General features: G+C 45.5%; 3 protein-coding genes across 7 annotated transcripts; 1 reads left to right on the top strand and 2 right to left on the bottom strand.

Moving 5' to 3' along the window:
• The first annotated feature begins 68 nt into the window (after positions 1-68).
• On the top strand, positions 69-3543 carry akt1s1 (AKT1 substrate 1 (proline-rich)). The gene is made up of 6 exons (XM_088357766.1): positions 69-300; positions 781-1378; positions 1438-1699; positions 1838-1921; positions 1992-2170; positions 2330-3543. Exons 2-6 carry the CDS (start codon positions 1004-1006, stop codon positions 2465-2467), a joined length of 1038 nt encoding a protein of 345 aa, XP_088213892.1. The 5' UTR covers positions 69-300; positions 781-1003; the 3' UTR covers positions 2468-3543.
• Positions 3544-3584: 41 nt separating this feature from the next.
• On the bottom strand, positions 3585-7810 carry LOC148383743 (E3 ubiquitin-protein ligase TRIM16). Its single transcript, XM_088357772.1, has 5 exons — positions 6475-7810; positions 4788-4814; positions 4647-4709; positions 4329-4468; positions 3585-4248 (listed from the first exon to the last, which is right to left on the bottom strand). The coding sequence occupies exons 1-5, from the start codon at positions 6494-6496 to the stop codon at positions 3850-3852; spliced, it is 651 nt and encodes a 216-aa protein (XP_088213898.1). The 5' UTR covers positions 6497-7810; the 3' UTR covers positions 3585-3849.
• A 2247-nt stretch (positions 7811-10057) lies between these two features.
• Positions 10058-13727, bottom strand: emc10 (ER membrane protein complex subunit 10). 5 transcript variants are annotated; one of them, XR_015853355.1, is made up of 9 exons: positions 13553-13726; positions 13381-13444; positions 12929-13041; positions 12611-12724; positions 11353-11537; positions 11142-11235; positions 10775-10890; positions 10601-10708; positions 10058-10274 (listed from the first exon to the last, which is right to left on the bottom strand). XR_015853355.1 is itself a non-coding variant. In XM_088357769.1 (8 exons), the coding sequence occupies exons 1-7, from the start codon at positions 13640-13642 to the stop codon at positions 10804-10806; spliced, it is 747 nt and encodes a 248-aa protein (XP_088213895.1). In that variant the 5' UTR covers positions 13643-13726; the 3' UTR covers positions 10058-10274; positions 10775-10803. The 5 variants fall into 5 exon arrangements, 3 of the variants coding, with proteins under 3 accessions (XP_088213895.1, XP_088213894.1, XP_088213896.1); XR_015853354.1 differs by having other exon boundaries at positions 10601-10890; XM_088357769.1 differs by lacking the exon at positions 10601-10708.
• Between the last annotated feature and the right edge of the window lie 1381 nt (positions 13728-15108).

Here is a 15108-nt window from a genome sequence, read left to right as displayed (position 1 = left end):
ACAAACGTTCTCAATTTGCATGTGAGGTCAAAGATGAGCCTCCAAAATTGGCACGCCTCCTTTCCCTGGAACCTCTAGATTCGCAAGAGACGCAAAGTGATTGGCAGAGATTAAACGTCATTTGTTTTACTTTGAAGCTTTTGACAGGAACCTCTAACATTTGTCTTCGCACACTTCCCGCTGGTGACGAGCCTCGCTAGGGGAGAGGATCGCTTGAAGAAGGCACAGCACGTTTGACGCAGCAAAGTCAAGTTTAACCTCGACGATTAAGTGGCAACTCGAAGGAAGGAAAGCGAACGGGTAGGTGAGCATTTGACATGTTTTTGCTCGTTGGCAATATGCGTCTCGGCTGCGTGCAAGAGTCTGAAAAAATGGTGCATGGGGCGTCCATCATGAGGAGTCTGCACAAAAACAACAACAACAACAACAACAACAGTGGCTCACAAATAAGCAGCAACAACGACAGCTGCAGCAGCCACCGCAAGCCTAGTTGAAATGCAAAAGAGTACAAACGTGTGAAAACAAAGCACAGCGTGGCATTACATCGGACTGGCAGCGATTTCAAAGCTAGTTTAGCTCCAGTTGTCAGTTAGCATCGAGTGTTGTCATAGTGGCCCCGAAGGAGTAAGTGCGCAATGGTTAATTTTTAAAACAGCTCACGGCTGTCCTTTGTAAAGATATCTAATATTCGTCTGTCAAAGTAATGTAGGATAAACATGATCTAGCACTGTCTTATCAGCTTGTTAGTTGACTTACGTGTTGTTTTTATCCATTCTGCAGATATCACCAGCAACTTGGCATCATCTATTCTCTCCCCTGGCTCGCCTTTGTGCTAAAAAATAATTCCAGTCATCATATCATTAAATCACCCAGTGCCTCATACAAAAACTCCCTTTCCATCATCACCAGGGCAAAAACAACCAAAACACACCAGCAAGTAAGCAGCTACCCCATTCATTAGGCCACTCCGCACGCTCGCACACACACTCTACCTGACACCACCATGGCCTCCATCACCAAGTTGTCCGAGCCAGAGATCGCGGACAACCACAGGGACAGCTGGGTTGCGCTCCTGGCTGCCGCCGACGCGTACTGCCAAAAATCGGGCTGCGAGCTGGCCATCCTCACGGCCTGCAAGAAGTTCCGCTCCTCGGTGCCGGAAACGGACGCCGCCAAGAAGAAGAAGTGGGAAAGCGGCGGCGGCTTTCCCAGGGACTGCCAGTTCTCGTACAGCGTTTGGGGTCAGGGCTTCCTGGCCGAGTCGGCGCGGCGCTACGTGGACGACATTGGCGTGCTGCACTCCACCACCCTGCTGACGGCGCAGAGGCACACACGCCACGCTGCCGCCCAACTCACGTCAGAGGCTGAGCCCAGGGTGGTGAGTCAGCCGCGTACATGCTTCTTCTCGCCCGGCCTCATTCTTCTTACCGTTTGTAGCATCTGAGTGGTGACGGTGTGCCGGGCAGCATCAGCCCCAACGGCAGACTCTACTCGCAGAACTACCCATCCATCTACAGCTCAGAAGGCGTCCCGGGCCAGGCCAACAACGGCGAGCGTGACAAGAACGCCCCAGAGGCCACCCAACAGGGCGGGCAACGCTCGGGCATCGTTGACCTTGAGGAAGAGTGCGAAGATGACGAGGACGACGAGGAAGAGGAGGACATGGAAGGAAAGAGACCCTTTGGTAGCGAGAGCGCAGGTAAATAATGCACATACAAAAAAGACCATGGATGTAACCCACAGAGTGTTAAAAAAAAGTCCACGGCACCGTGCACAATAGCAAGAAAGACGAGACATGATCCATAAAGTAAACACTGACATCCACGTTGTGCTTCAGGCGTGTTCTCCATGGACGAGGACTCGCTATCCCGTGACTGCGAGCCCTTCTTTGAGTCTGACGGCGAAGAGGAGAGCACAGATGGTCAGTTCGCCTGCGCCCTCTCACTCACCACTCATCATTGATCACTCATGTGTTTGCATTTGTCCCGCAGGCTCGTTGAGTGAGGAGGCTCCGCCGCCTTCGCGCGGCATGGCCGTAGGCCATCGCGGCATGCACGCCTCGCGCAACGCCCACCCCATGGCGCTGGCCCGCTCACTGCCTGTCTCTGTACCCGTGTGGGGGTGTAAGGGGGGTCGGGCGGCACCCGGGGAAGGCAACAGCGGAGAACGGGTAAACGTCAACTTTTCATTTCAAGTAAAAAACTGGCATTTTAGGCATGGCTTCTTGAGACATTTTTTTTGCATGTCTTGAGTCTTTCAAATTTTTAAAATTCCTCCTGTTGAAACAACCCCCCCCACCCCCACCCCCCTTCTGTATGTGTTCCCTCAGGTGGGGTGCGCTGACTTGGAGCACATCGCCGCCAGCATGAAGGCCCTTCTGGCCCCCGGGGCCACCGACGGGACAGAAATGTTTGGGGCTCTGCCACGACCTCGCGTCAACACGGGTGACTTCTCGCTCAAGCACTGAATGCGAGTGCGGAGGAGTGAGAGTCATATGCTGTGTGAAAACTGCGTGAAAAAAATACACCTCCATTCATCGCTCGCTAATTCAAGGAGGTAATGCAACACTAAAAAAAAAAAAAAAATAGCTGACGTCGCACCTGGAGAGTTTGGAAATGCTATGCTCATGTGCCGTAGCCACAATGAGGGGCGCAATGACTGCTTGTGTTCGTTTTTGGTCTTGATTTGTCACACGTGTGTACCGCGTTAATGCTACATGCTAAAGGTTTTTGGGAGTGCACACAAGTGAGTAGAACTGTTTCAAATTTTAAATAATTACAATGAAAACACTAAGGCTATGTTCACACCACAGCTAAATTCCAATTATTTTCTCCCTTATGTGCCCTGCATTTGATTTGATTTGATTTTTTTCTTTGGGGCACGTCTGAATGCTCAAGTCTGGATGACTTTAACAAGTAATCTGAATGTTTACACAGAAAAAAAAATCAGATTTCATCTGAAAATCCAAATTGATCATTAAGTGCTGCAGGGTGATCGTAGCCAACTTTTCGCTTTAGCCATGTTAGTGGTTTTTTTGTTTGTTTTTTTTACAATTGTAGCGTGCACGCACACAAAAATGATTTAAAATATTCATCTTTTGTAACACACGAGTGCATCTGTCATTGTTGCTGCGGTTAGCGTGTGCTAGCATGTTAGGACGGATGACATCGCATGGTAACAACTACAATAATAGTTCCCGGTGCGTCATGAGGCCCTCGCTTCGAAAGCATTTGTTCTCCTTGAAGATAAAAATGTGAAATGCTAATGTTGAAAATGTTGGCACACCAGCAGCACCTCCCGTAATTCATTGTTCAAACTTGCATATTTGCCTCTTTGTACTTTGCAAACCGGTGACTGACTCGTCCAATGATTGTACTTCAAATGTTTTTTGTTATTTCTTGAAGTGAACGAATGACTGAGACTGACAGAAGTGAGTGAAATGCAAAAGGTTTGGACTGAATTTAACGTGAAATGTCCAAGCGACAGTTGGCGGGATGTTCTTCTTTTGTGTTTCAAATAAAGGAGCAACACCAAGTGAGACAACGCGGGCTCGTCATATTGCACTGCGCTGCGAGACCTCAAGCCAAGCTTACAATTAAATTAGCGAGTTTTATTTTTTTTTATACACAGAAGTTCATTTTATTTGGCACACTAAAATATGCAAGCTGTCGAGCACACATGGAAAGATGCAAAGTCACCTTTGTCTAACTCTAAAAAAGAAAAGGAAAATACACAGTATAATAAAAGAATTAGGCATCAAAACAGACACGCTAGATCCTTCCACCTTGGACTCCTCAAGCGCTTGTTCCACCGTAAAGGTCCACTCATTTCAGCCTCCGGCCTCGTGATTCACTGCTCCTTTTTCCGAATGAGGCAGGAGGAGTTTGTTCCCACCCACATGGCGGGCAGAAGCTTCTCCTGCATGCTGATCTTGAACTTGTGCACCAACCGCACCTCCTTGTCGCCCTCGCCTTCCACCAGCAGGAACTTGATGATGCCGGCCGGCTGGTCCACGTACACGCCCAGCGTTTTGCACAGGGGCATGTCTACGTCCACGTTCTCGCCGTTGTGCCACACCTGGTAGCAGGAGCCCGCCCAGCCCGCGCCCCAGGAGCCGGCGTTCTCGCCCAGGCCGCAGGGGCCGTCCTTGCGGGGGGCGCTCTCCGCCACTGCACCGATCACCACCCAGCCCTCAAAGTCAACCTCCCAGTAGCCGCGCGAGCCCAAGAGACCCTCCTTGCACAGCACCTGAACGCCAGCAGCAGGTCAGATACACTTATTATAAAAAGCAAAAGTCCACTGGAAAGCAAAATGTCTGACTCGCTCACCTGTGGCGAGTGCTCGTATCTCTCTGGTCTGTTGGGATAAGGACAGACGGCATCGGATGTGCGCGCCACCTTAGTTCCATTTTCCGAGATCCACAGCAGCTTCTGTGCTGTTTTGTCATCCAAAGTCAGTGGCATCCAGTCTGGATAGGAAGGCAAAAATACAATTAGCCGAGTCACCTAAGAGGAGTCAAATGCAGGTGGATTAAACAGTCATTGCTCGGACTTTTGTGTTTTAGCGTAGACCAAGTTAGCACAATTTTGGTTTGGCAATCAACCTTAGAGCTACTTTGCTATTTTTTGTTGTATTTGCTGACTGACATTTGAGAAAGTCTGCCCTGGTGGTTGGCTCGGGGATGTTGGGTTCATACGGCGGCAGCTTCTCTGAAGGGACACAAAAACGTTTGGTTGTTATTGTCATGGATTGTTATTTTACATTTATACATATTTTTAATTGATTACCTTCTGCTGCCCCGTTGTTCTTTCTTCCTGTAAAAGATCAAAGGAATTAGTCAGAACAACCAACACAAATTAATTCTCTTGAAAAACTCCTTCAAAAATGATATCAGTGTCTGAATGGAAAAAGAAAAACCTTTCCCAAACTTGAATTTGCAAGTTCTATCTTTAAATCCTTCCTCACAGCAGAATATTTTTGCACTCTGAGCTCACTTGTAGTTCCCCACATTCAAAATACAACAACATTTTTTCGTTGTATTAAAAGATCTTTATGACCAAGTTAAAGTTGACTGTAATCCGAGCTGCTAAAGTGCACTAAATGATCCTAGCGAGCAATTCCTAAAGTGACTGTTGAAACCTTAACCTGTCAAACCGCTTTAAGATCTACAATCAGTAAATGTGCGGGGGGGGGGAGCCTGTAAGGATCATGGTGTCTTTCCTCGAAATGGCGTGAGAGCGTTTAATGAGTGGTCTTTTGATTCCAGGACCCCCTGGCAAGATCCTGGCATTCCGGCCAAGAGCCAAGACCCACGGATAATCTCGTCATTTATCACAGCGATTAAACGTTTAAAGCAGGACGCCTCGCTCGCATTACATAAGTCAAAGTTATTACTGCAATGCCAGTACTTCAACTACGAACGGCCCAATTTGGGAGTTTCGCCCACTTGGTCAATTTTTGCAAGCCATAATTGGAGTTTTGAGCCAGCTTCAGATACCGTAGAATACATTTCTGTAAAAAAAACATGTGAAATCACAACTTAATTCTTGCTGTTTGCTGTTAAGAATTTACAATTTTTTTTCTCTCAAGGAAATTTAGACTTCAATTTTCTTAAAGTAATATGACTATTCTTTTAGTATGAAATTATGACCTTTGAATTCAATGATTTCGCCATTTTTTCAAAACAATCTGAATTCTTGTTGGGTCTATATAAATATATAAATTAATTCATGATGACTACTATTAAGAGCCGCAACCTTTGATGAAAGCAGCGGAAGAACGCGTGAAAGACCAGCGAGGATTATGGGATCGCCATGACGGTTTGGGCGCCTTCCACACGTGTGATGAAGACATTTGACAACAGAGGTCAGCTCCAGTGAACGTGGGCCTCTTCCGTCTTTCTCCTCCCAAGATGAAAGGAGAGACTTGACAGAATAACTTATCGCCTCCAGCTCGAGGGATCAGCTAGGCAATACGACACGGCTAAAACACAAATGATCGGCAAGCCTGTCCACTGCGTGACCTTGCCCAGCCAGTGTTTTTTTTTTGCACTATTACGTTTTTGTTATCAAAAATATTTTTTATTGTAATATATGATAGATAGAACAACTTTCTTATCTGAAGATTATGTTTTTTTTTTAGTCCGCAAAATATGGCTAAAATACACCTAGAGACCAGTGACAGTGCAGCGCACGTTTAGCAACGTTTAAGTTAGTGCTGAGCATAGTGTTATGGTATTGTTAGTATTACACTGCTCAATTTTGCCGGTGTGCTGTTAAATTTTGTCAGTAAAATTTGACTGTTTTTCTTGCCATTGTAAAAGGTTATTGTCAAATTCTTGGTTGAAATTGTTAGCATTCAGTATGGCTTATGAAAAACGTTCTGGTAGATAGATTTATTTTTCTTTTCTGAGGCAAAAAAACCCCAAATTACATTGACAAAACAAACCTCCTTTAAAGTCCTTTTTCATCCTACCTGCTTTCTTGGGTACGGGCATCTTGCTTGCTTGGCTTTTGTGGTTTCAGGTGGAGCGCCGGTCGGTGTAGTGACACTCTCCTTTGGGGGAGCCCTCTTATTACCTCCCAGATGGTTGGGATGGGAGGGGGCACACTCAACACATGTTGAGGTGTCGGATGATGCCATACCGCTGAATGGGTAGGCGGAGGTGTGTGTGTGTGTGTGTGTGTGTGTGTGTGTGTGTGTGTGTGTGTGTGTGTGTGTGTGTGTGTGTGTGTGTGTGTGTGTGTGTGGTGGGGGGGGTTAGCTCATTCTTAGCTCATTTTCACACACGTGGAGGCTGCATGTGCCGGAAAACCCAATCAAAAAGTTGATAGTTTCAAAAAGAGAATGACGCGAGATGATGCAACCTGACATCACACTGCCTTCAAAGCCCAACCCTTGCTTAAAACCTTGACTTACATTTACAATCCTAATTTGAAATTTAGTGAAGTCAAAACCCTGTCTTGAAACCCTTCTGTAACCCTGACTTGAAACCCTAACACGCATTTAAAACCCTAACCCTTCTGGCGCTGTAATTGCAAAACTCAAGTGTGTCCTGCAAGCGTCTCATCATGCTTGTGTTAAAATACGTTCTGTTGAGTTAATACGAATACCTCGTCGCTCTTTAGGGGAGCCGAGACATCTTAATGAGGTGCGGCGCGCTGTACGAGAGCCCCGCGTGAGATCCCAACGCTGACCTTTGACCTCTGTTTACAAGCAGCGGCCAGTGTTAGCATCCCTCTCGTGTTGTCCGATTACATGCTTACACAGCGGCACTATGGGGAAAATAGAGAGCGTGATAATCGGCGCGGATGTTTCGCGCTTGATTGATGGCGGCCAGCTGCTGGCGGGCCTGCGGCTCACTTCTCGATCGGCCTGGCCACGTGCGCTCGGCCGCGTTTATCCTGGACTGCTTTCAGTGTCTCCCAACAATTGCTAATGTTTGGAGTGTAGTTTAAGATTAAACACAGGCCTCACCATTAGCTTAATTGATCTTAGCCCAAAAAAAGATTTTCCTTCTTAAAGTAAGACTCTTCTGGAAATATTGTTAATATTAGACTGGGATTTTTGGAAGGAAAATATCGACTTTCTCCTAAGATGAAGATTTTATTTCTGAACAAAAACTGCTTTAAAAAAATTTGCCTCATTAGCTCTAGCATTAGTCTAACAAATCCAAAATGGGAACATATTCCTGGAAGCAAAGCCTCCAAGCTTAAGGTGCTCAGATTTAGTGACTGGCTAAAACCAACACCCCCCACAGCTTTTTGTGCAACACAAACCTTGCCGTTGGACCTTCAATCATAGCGCTGGCACGACCGTATGGCCCCGATGATTTAGGGGCCTGTCATGGACGTAACCCCTCTTAAAGCCACCCCGCCATGTTTTCCTGGCTGGGCTGCCAAATCCTGGGTGCTCCCTGCATGCTGCTGCCATGACATGAAGTTCGTAGGACACCCGTCCTGGAACTTTTCTGATACACTTTATTTGGGACTCCTTATAATACTCGCTGTAAACAATATTCATCAAACGGTTCTTGATGGTTTTACGCAAGCATAATGTTTGTCATGCAACGTCGTTGTACATGTGCGTGTGAGAAGTCTTTGTATCTACGCACACAGATGACATGTTGCAGTGTCCCCGCGCTTCCCGGTATAAGCGCATCCATCAGCGGCCATGCTGAGAGGTCCTCCATGATGCAAGAGGCCACCGCAAGTTGGGGCCTGATGCGATCGGTCGGCGGGGCAACAGGTCAGCAAGGCGTTGAAGTGGCGCTCGAAATAAGTGGCCAAACTAAAAAAAGGCCGTCTGGAGGGATGGAGCGCATACGTTGAGCTTTTCAGACAATCTTATAAACATCACAATGAATACACATCGTCAGCTTTCCATGCAAAATTCTCATTTCTAGACTTAAAGGGCTAGAGACATCCCATTTTTTTTTTCAATTAGAACGGAATTTGATAGAATGTATAAAGTGAACACATTTGCCGCATTGGGAATTAAAAATGGACACCGATTACTAAGAATAAAGCTGAAATGAAATGCCAGTTTATCGATCGGGTCCCGCACGAAGCCAAACCGGCGGCGCCATTACTGTGACGTCACAAGTTGTACATCTGGATGTCAACAAACCCAAACAACATGGCAGATGATAGCGACAGCTCCGTTTGTAGCGGCAATATTAGCATCATTTTATCCGATTCAGAAACCTCTTTTGACGCAGAATATGATGAATCTAGCAGTTCACTTGGGCTGAGCTGAGCACATTTTCTGAATTATGCTCCTCCCGTCACTCTGGTTAGGTTGGCATAGTAAAAAGTGCTCTTGGGGGCTTTAGAGTGCCGAGTTGATCTCGGCACATGAAGACATGACCACCTGCAACGTTTGGTTTAGGTTTTATAAGCATTTTTAATTTTATTGCTTAAATCGCATTTTCTCGACGAGCTGAGCACGTTTTCTGAATCGTGCCTCTCCCGTCACTGTGGTTAGGTTGGCATAGTAAAAAGAGTAGAGTGCCGAGTTGACCACTGCGCATGGAGAAATGAACATCTGCAGCGTTTGGTTTAGGTTTTAGGCGCATTTTTAATTTTATTTCTTAAATCGCATTTTTTCGACGAGCTGAGCACGTTTTCTGAATTGTGCCCCTCCCGTCACGCTTCGACTTACTTTTCAAAGTCAGTCTCAAAATCTCCTTTATTGTCAATTCCTCTGCATGTCAAGACACACATAGAGATCGAAATTACGTTTCTCACTATCCCAGGGTGACAAGACAGAGTTCACAACGCACATACAAGTAAACAACACAGGAAAATTAAAACAAGAAGATGAACAATAAGAGTGATAGCACGCTAGCCGCTCCCGATGCACAGCAGAGTCCGGAAAGATGACAGTCAACCAGGCCACTGTGAACACGAGCACACAGCAGGCACGCACTGTCCGCTTCGTGGATCCTATCAGGCGAACTCAACCCATCTTGTCGTCCCGCGAACGAACGTACGCCAGGATAATGGAAGGCACGGCTAGGCGAGCTGGGTTGGCCGCAAACCTGGCCCGACGTCTCCGCGCTGGCCCCTCTTCTCTTTTTGTTTACATTCACTGACGCTAAACGCGTACAACTTCAGACGTCATGAGACGTCACTTTCGGCTGGCGGCTCGGTGCAGTCAAACTCGTCTGTGCGGCAAATTTAAATTATATTTTTCAGAGCAACAGCTTCCTTTTTGTTGTTTCGAGCGTCAATTTATATTTATAAGCTCATAAGCTAACTAAAACCGATTTATACATATACCGGTGTCTCTAGCCCTTTAATATTCCTTCATGTGCTTGTATGCTCTTATGTATGATCTTTTGCATTTCAGAAATGCAAATGTGCTGTTTGTGAACTATTGTACATATGTTACAACCTGTCCTAACTCGAGTCATATCACATGATGTCATACCTCTGCAAGTGTGCTATGGTGCTCCATATGATGCAGATGCAGTTACAAACTATATTTAGTTGTTGTCGAAATCTAAAATTAACAGCGTTGCTGCTTCGGTTCAGCTCAAACTGCTTTAATCCGATGGGGTCATAAATACGTTTATTATCTTCACAGTGGTATTAAAAAATTTAAACCATCACATTTACGCTCATGTACAGCAGCTGACAAGAGAATTTGAAAACAAAAAAAGATCATCGTCCACCGCCATTAGCTGCTCCGCCGCCCCCAGCCCCGCCCCCTGATTGGTCCTGAGCGCCTGACATCATCAGGAAGAGAACCAGGGGCACGATGTACATCCACTGCAACACAAATTATAAAATCTATTTGTTGATTTATTCCAGATTGGCTTCAAGACAATAGGAAAAGCATGTTGTTAGTGGTTAAATGGAACACGATTAACGCAAGTCCCTCACGCAATTATTCCCAGTTAAAAATTGACTATCTTCATATTGTTAAAAAGTGCTGTATTTCCTCAGATAACGGCCCCTGCTCTGGTAGACGCCGCGCCCCCATTAATGAATCAACTGGACCCAAAGGACCGTGACAGGGATGCATTGACTCATGGCCACTGATCCCACCACCATGTGTCATCGTCTCTGTCGCTAACCAAAACAGCAGCACTTACAGAGGCACGACTTGACATGCGGTTGCTCAGTGTTCAACAATTTTCTTCTTGTGCACTAAAGTCGCCTCATCTCTCGGCAGCTGAGTACAACAGCAACAGTGGTGGCCGCTATGTGAGGAAATGAGCAGATGAAGATGAGGAGGAAGAGCCACAATGAAGCATTCTCATGTTTACTTCCAGCGAGTGAGTCTGGGGGGGGCTTTTCAGCTCTGCTCTCTGCCTCCCCCTGCTGGGGGCTGTGCCGAATTGGAGGCCATGAGGAAGATTGCGCCTCCCAGTATCAAATACCACTGCAACACAACAGCACAGCAAGCAGCACACAACAGTCAGGGAGGAGCTGCGTGGGCAGACACACGGCGTCACCTTCAGGCGAAGGTGTGGCATTACAACTGACATAATTTCAGAAGCCCTTTGGTAAACATCCACCTTGACGAGTTCGCGCAAGCAAAAAAGATGCAAGTGTGGTGAGCAGGTATGATGGACAACACTAAGGGTGAAGTGGGGAGCCGTGGAAGGGGAGGGGGAAGTCCAGTCCACTTACGTATTTAGCGAAGAAAGACTTTTGCTCCTGGGGATTTTTGCCTTTCTTCTCCAACTCCTGCTCCATGCGCTCCAGGAACAGAGCCGTTCCAGGCCTGCGAGGGCATTTTGTGGCAATTAGACATCAAAGAGAATAAAAACCATCGCTGCCATCGCTCCTCTCGCCAACAAGTAGAAAGGACGAGAAGTAATCAGCGTTTGGTGTAACGGACCCGGGCGCGTTGACGGGGGCCATGACGCTGAGCGTGGTGTTGAAGAGCTCCAGGTCCACCTCGTCCTCCACGTCCGTCCCCACGCAAGCGCCTGGCAGCGTGACGATGGAGATGCCGATCAGCGTTCCCGACACGTCCATGTGCAGTGTGATCACGTCGCTCAGGTGAGACTCCACCATGGCACACTGAACAGACGGAACGTGGCGATCATGAGTGTCAGGGTTTTTCAGGTTATCTTTATTGTATGACTATGTTGGAATGCAACCTGTAATAAATAACCTAGCTAGATTAGTTTTATGCTTATGTTGGAATGCAACCTGTAATAAATAACCTAGCTTGTCCCATCCTACACAAACATCCCCTGATATGCTTTGACTAGAGGTCAAGGGCTTCAACGCTATCCAGTCCACTCTTACCCCCACCCTGTTTCTCTTAATAAAAATGCTCTTGCAGGAGGCGAGAGTCAGACCTTCATTCGATCATCGCTGTACGCACAGCGACGAATGGACTCTCCACCTGCAGGTGTGTAAATGGACTTACTTGTCTCCCGTGTGGTTCTTGCAAAATAAGTTGGAGTGAACACAATTAACAATGAGGATTATTATTGTTGTAATTCATGTTAATCATATATAAGAGTAATGCTAGTCAAAAGTACCATCTAAAAACACTCACCCTCCATGTTGAACCTGAAAAATTATGTTTTAGTATTACTTTGGCGCTATCTGGTGGAATTTTGGGGTTGCGCAAATAACTTTTGTTTATCATCCATCCATCCATCCATCCATTATCTGTACCGCTTGTCCCCACGGGGGTCGCGGGCGTGCTGGAGTCTATACAAGCAGTCATCGGGCAGTAGGCGGGGGACACCCTGAACTGGTTGCCAGCCAATCGCAGGGCACACAGAGACGAACAACCATTCGCACTCGCACTCACACCTAGGGACAATTTGGAGTGCCCAATCGGCCTACCAAGCATGTTTTTGGGATGTGGGAGGAAACCAGAGAGCCCGAAGAAAATCCATGCGGGCTCGGGGAGAACATGCAAACTCCACACAGGGAGGGCCGGAGGTGGAATCGAACCCGCACCCTCCTAACTGTGAGGCGGTCGTGCTAACCAGTGCCCCACCAATCCACCCTTGTTTATCATCATCATTTAGTATAAATTACATAACAAAAAAAATAGGATAATGAGAACTTAAAAAAATTATATTGGCTTATTTGGTCACAGTTTTATAGATATTTTTGTTGAAAAGACTTACAGCTCTGACAAAGGCAGTGAGGTATCCGTCCATTTGTCGCTCCGTCTGTCTGTCAGCCTGCAGAGAAACCCGAGGCACCCGGATCCGGTACAGACCGTCCACTGCTGCCACTTCCTGTCAGGTTTTAATAAATTAATATATTGCTTTCAACAGTACATTATTGTGCCCATGGGCAAGGTCAATTGTAGATGAGGTTATAAAATAGGTGAAATTTGTAAATGCGAAAACATTTATTTTAACTATACAATCTTTTTTTTTTTTAGAATTTTTACACTTTATTTTTTATTACTGGTGTGGTTTATAACTGCTTTTACTCACTTTGAGCTTGACTCTGTCGTCCTGCGTTAGTTGGTTCTGACTCAGGGTCACTCCCGGATCCCTGCCTCCTTTGAGGAGCAGCGCTCCACGCACCCGGAACTTTCCAACGTCATCTGGACAGAGATCGCGCGACAGTTCCCAGTTAAATGCACCTGCAGTTTCAAATGACAGCGACAGTTCAATCCTGTGGGAGCGATTTGAGATACCCAGAGTGACGTGGATTAACAACTAACACACGCCGAATGGAAGATCAGACTGTAAAGTTTGAGAATATAACGCCAAGAATAGTCTGGCAAACCCAGTAAATTAATTTCAGACGACTTCATTGTAATGTTTAATACTTTCGAATGGCATCTGGTCGCGAAGTACCCCCCCCTCAAAGTAGCACTAAAGTTGCTTCGTTAGACAAACAAACACAACAAATTTGCACTACGACAGTAAAACTTCCTCACCAACTTCAAAGGAATGTTCTATAGGCACTGAGAAATCACTGAATTCCGCATCTTGGACGTCAACCTGGAAATGGAGAAAAAGCCACCCAAGCTACCGTTAGCCTTCTAGCATACATCGCTAAACCCCTTCATCCAAGACTAAATGCAGTGCAACGATTTTAAGACGACTCACACTCCTGCCATTATTGGACCAGGCGATCTGAATGCATAGAAGTGACACAAAAGAAACAAATGCCGTTCTGAGTGATGATAAAGGCTTCATATTTGTATTTGATCGTAAAGGTTCAAGCAGGCAAAGGCGACGTAGTGATCACAGAACGCCGTTTGGTGCTTCCGCAAGTCTCTTTCGCAATAAGAGTATACCGCATAAACGACGACCCGTATTTTCTCCCGGTGAATTATTATATTTAGTGGTCATTGTAATTGAGGAATTATTCCAAACCCATGTATTTTACGTCGAGTAATTAACATATACTGGCGTATAATGTTAAACGTTGAAGGAATGCAAAATGCCGATTGGGAAAAACAGAAAGCAGCACAACGTTGAGCGCTTCCGGTATACTATTATAATAACTCTCCCTAATCAAGGACGACGTATGCGTTTTTGTATTTTCATTCATCAAATAACTGACATAATAGTAAATTGTTTTAAAGTCTTTAATTCATGTTTTAGTGCGAACTAAGTACACGCTTAACTCTTTTGTGATCATATTACATGCTGTACCTCTCCTTATTGGATGACAGAGGGCGCCAAATGTCCAAAAACAATGTAAACAACACTTTGTTCCTAAATTTTCCAAAATGGCACCGAAATAAATGTCGTAAAGTATTGGTAAAAGAAACAGATTTAATATCACAGAAGAAAATTAAAAATAAATGGATGAAAAACATGTATTTATGTTCATCCCATAAGCAAATCTTGTTGCTATAGAGCTCTAAAACCACTTTATTGGGTGTAAAACAGCTGGGAAGCAGGATGATGTCATGTCTTAAAGTGCAATAAAGAGTCTAATAAGGAAAGAGATTATATATAAGTAGCTGACTCAGTTATTCAGAACTTGAGACGAAGTATCTGGTCACCGATTAGCTGTTATCCTTCTCTTTAACACCTTGAACAGCTGTGCTATTCTTAGTCTGAATGTAAATGTAGATTTTATATAAATCCTCTCACTTTGTCACATGTTCAAATAACGTGTTGTGCAAAAGGAGACCGTAGAAGGCTGTGTGAAATGTCTGAATATCTGAAAAGAGACATGGTTTAGAGTGGACATTTTAGGGCCATTTCATAAGGTGATGCAAAGATATTCAAAGATATTTAGAAAATTCAGCCCCTAGAGGTAATTTCACTCAGCAACTTGAAATTTGGTAGACATGTCTATGAAATGTTGACCCACAAAAAAGTCTCAAGAAGCCATGCTTCAAAGGACATAGTAAGTAGTCCGCTATTTTGGTATGAAGTGGCCCTTTACGGGTCAGTTGTGCCATCAGATTGCTTCTGCGTTGGGTGTGACCGATATTGTGTCTGCTGAGCTTATATTTACATCAGCTGTAAAAGTATCCACAGGCATGTCTTTGTCGGGGTCACGGGGACTGTACAGGGCACCTCCTAAAGAACACATGAGATCCTTGACCTTATGGATCTCTTTACTGCTGACAGCTCGGACAAATGTCATTGTCTGAGCGCAGGTCTGTGATCTCCTTTTCTGCATTTCCCTCTTTTCATTTTAG

Source organism: Syngnathus floridae, chromosome 17, assembly GCF_059516105.1.
Source record: "Syngnathus floridae isolate MCC-2025c chromosome 17, RoL_Sflo_1.0, whole genome shotgun sequence".
NCBI classification, from domain to species: Eukaryota; Metazoa; Chordata; class Actinopteri; order Syngnathiformes; family Syngnathidae; genus Syngnathus; species Syngnathus floridae.
This window is presented reverse-complemented; position numbering and strand designations above follow the sequence as displayed.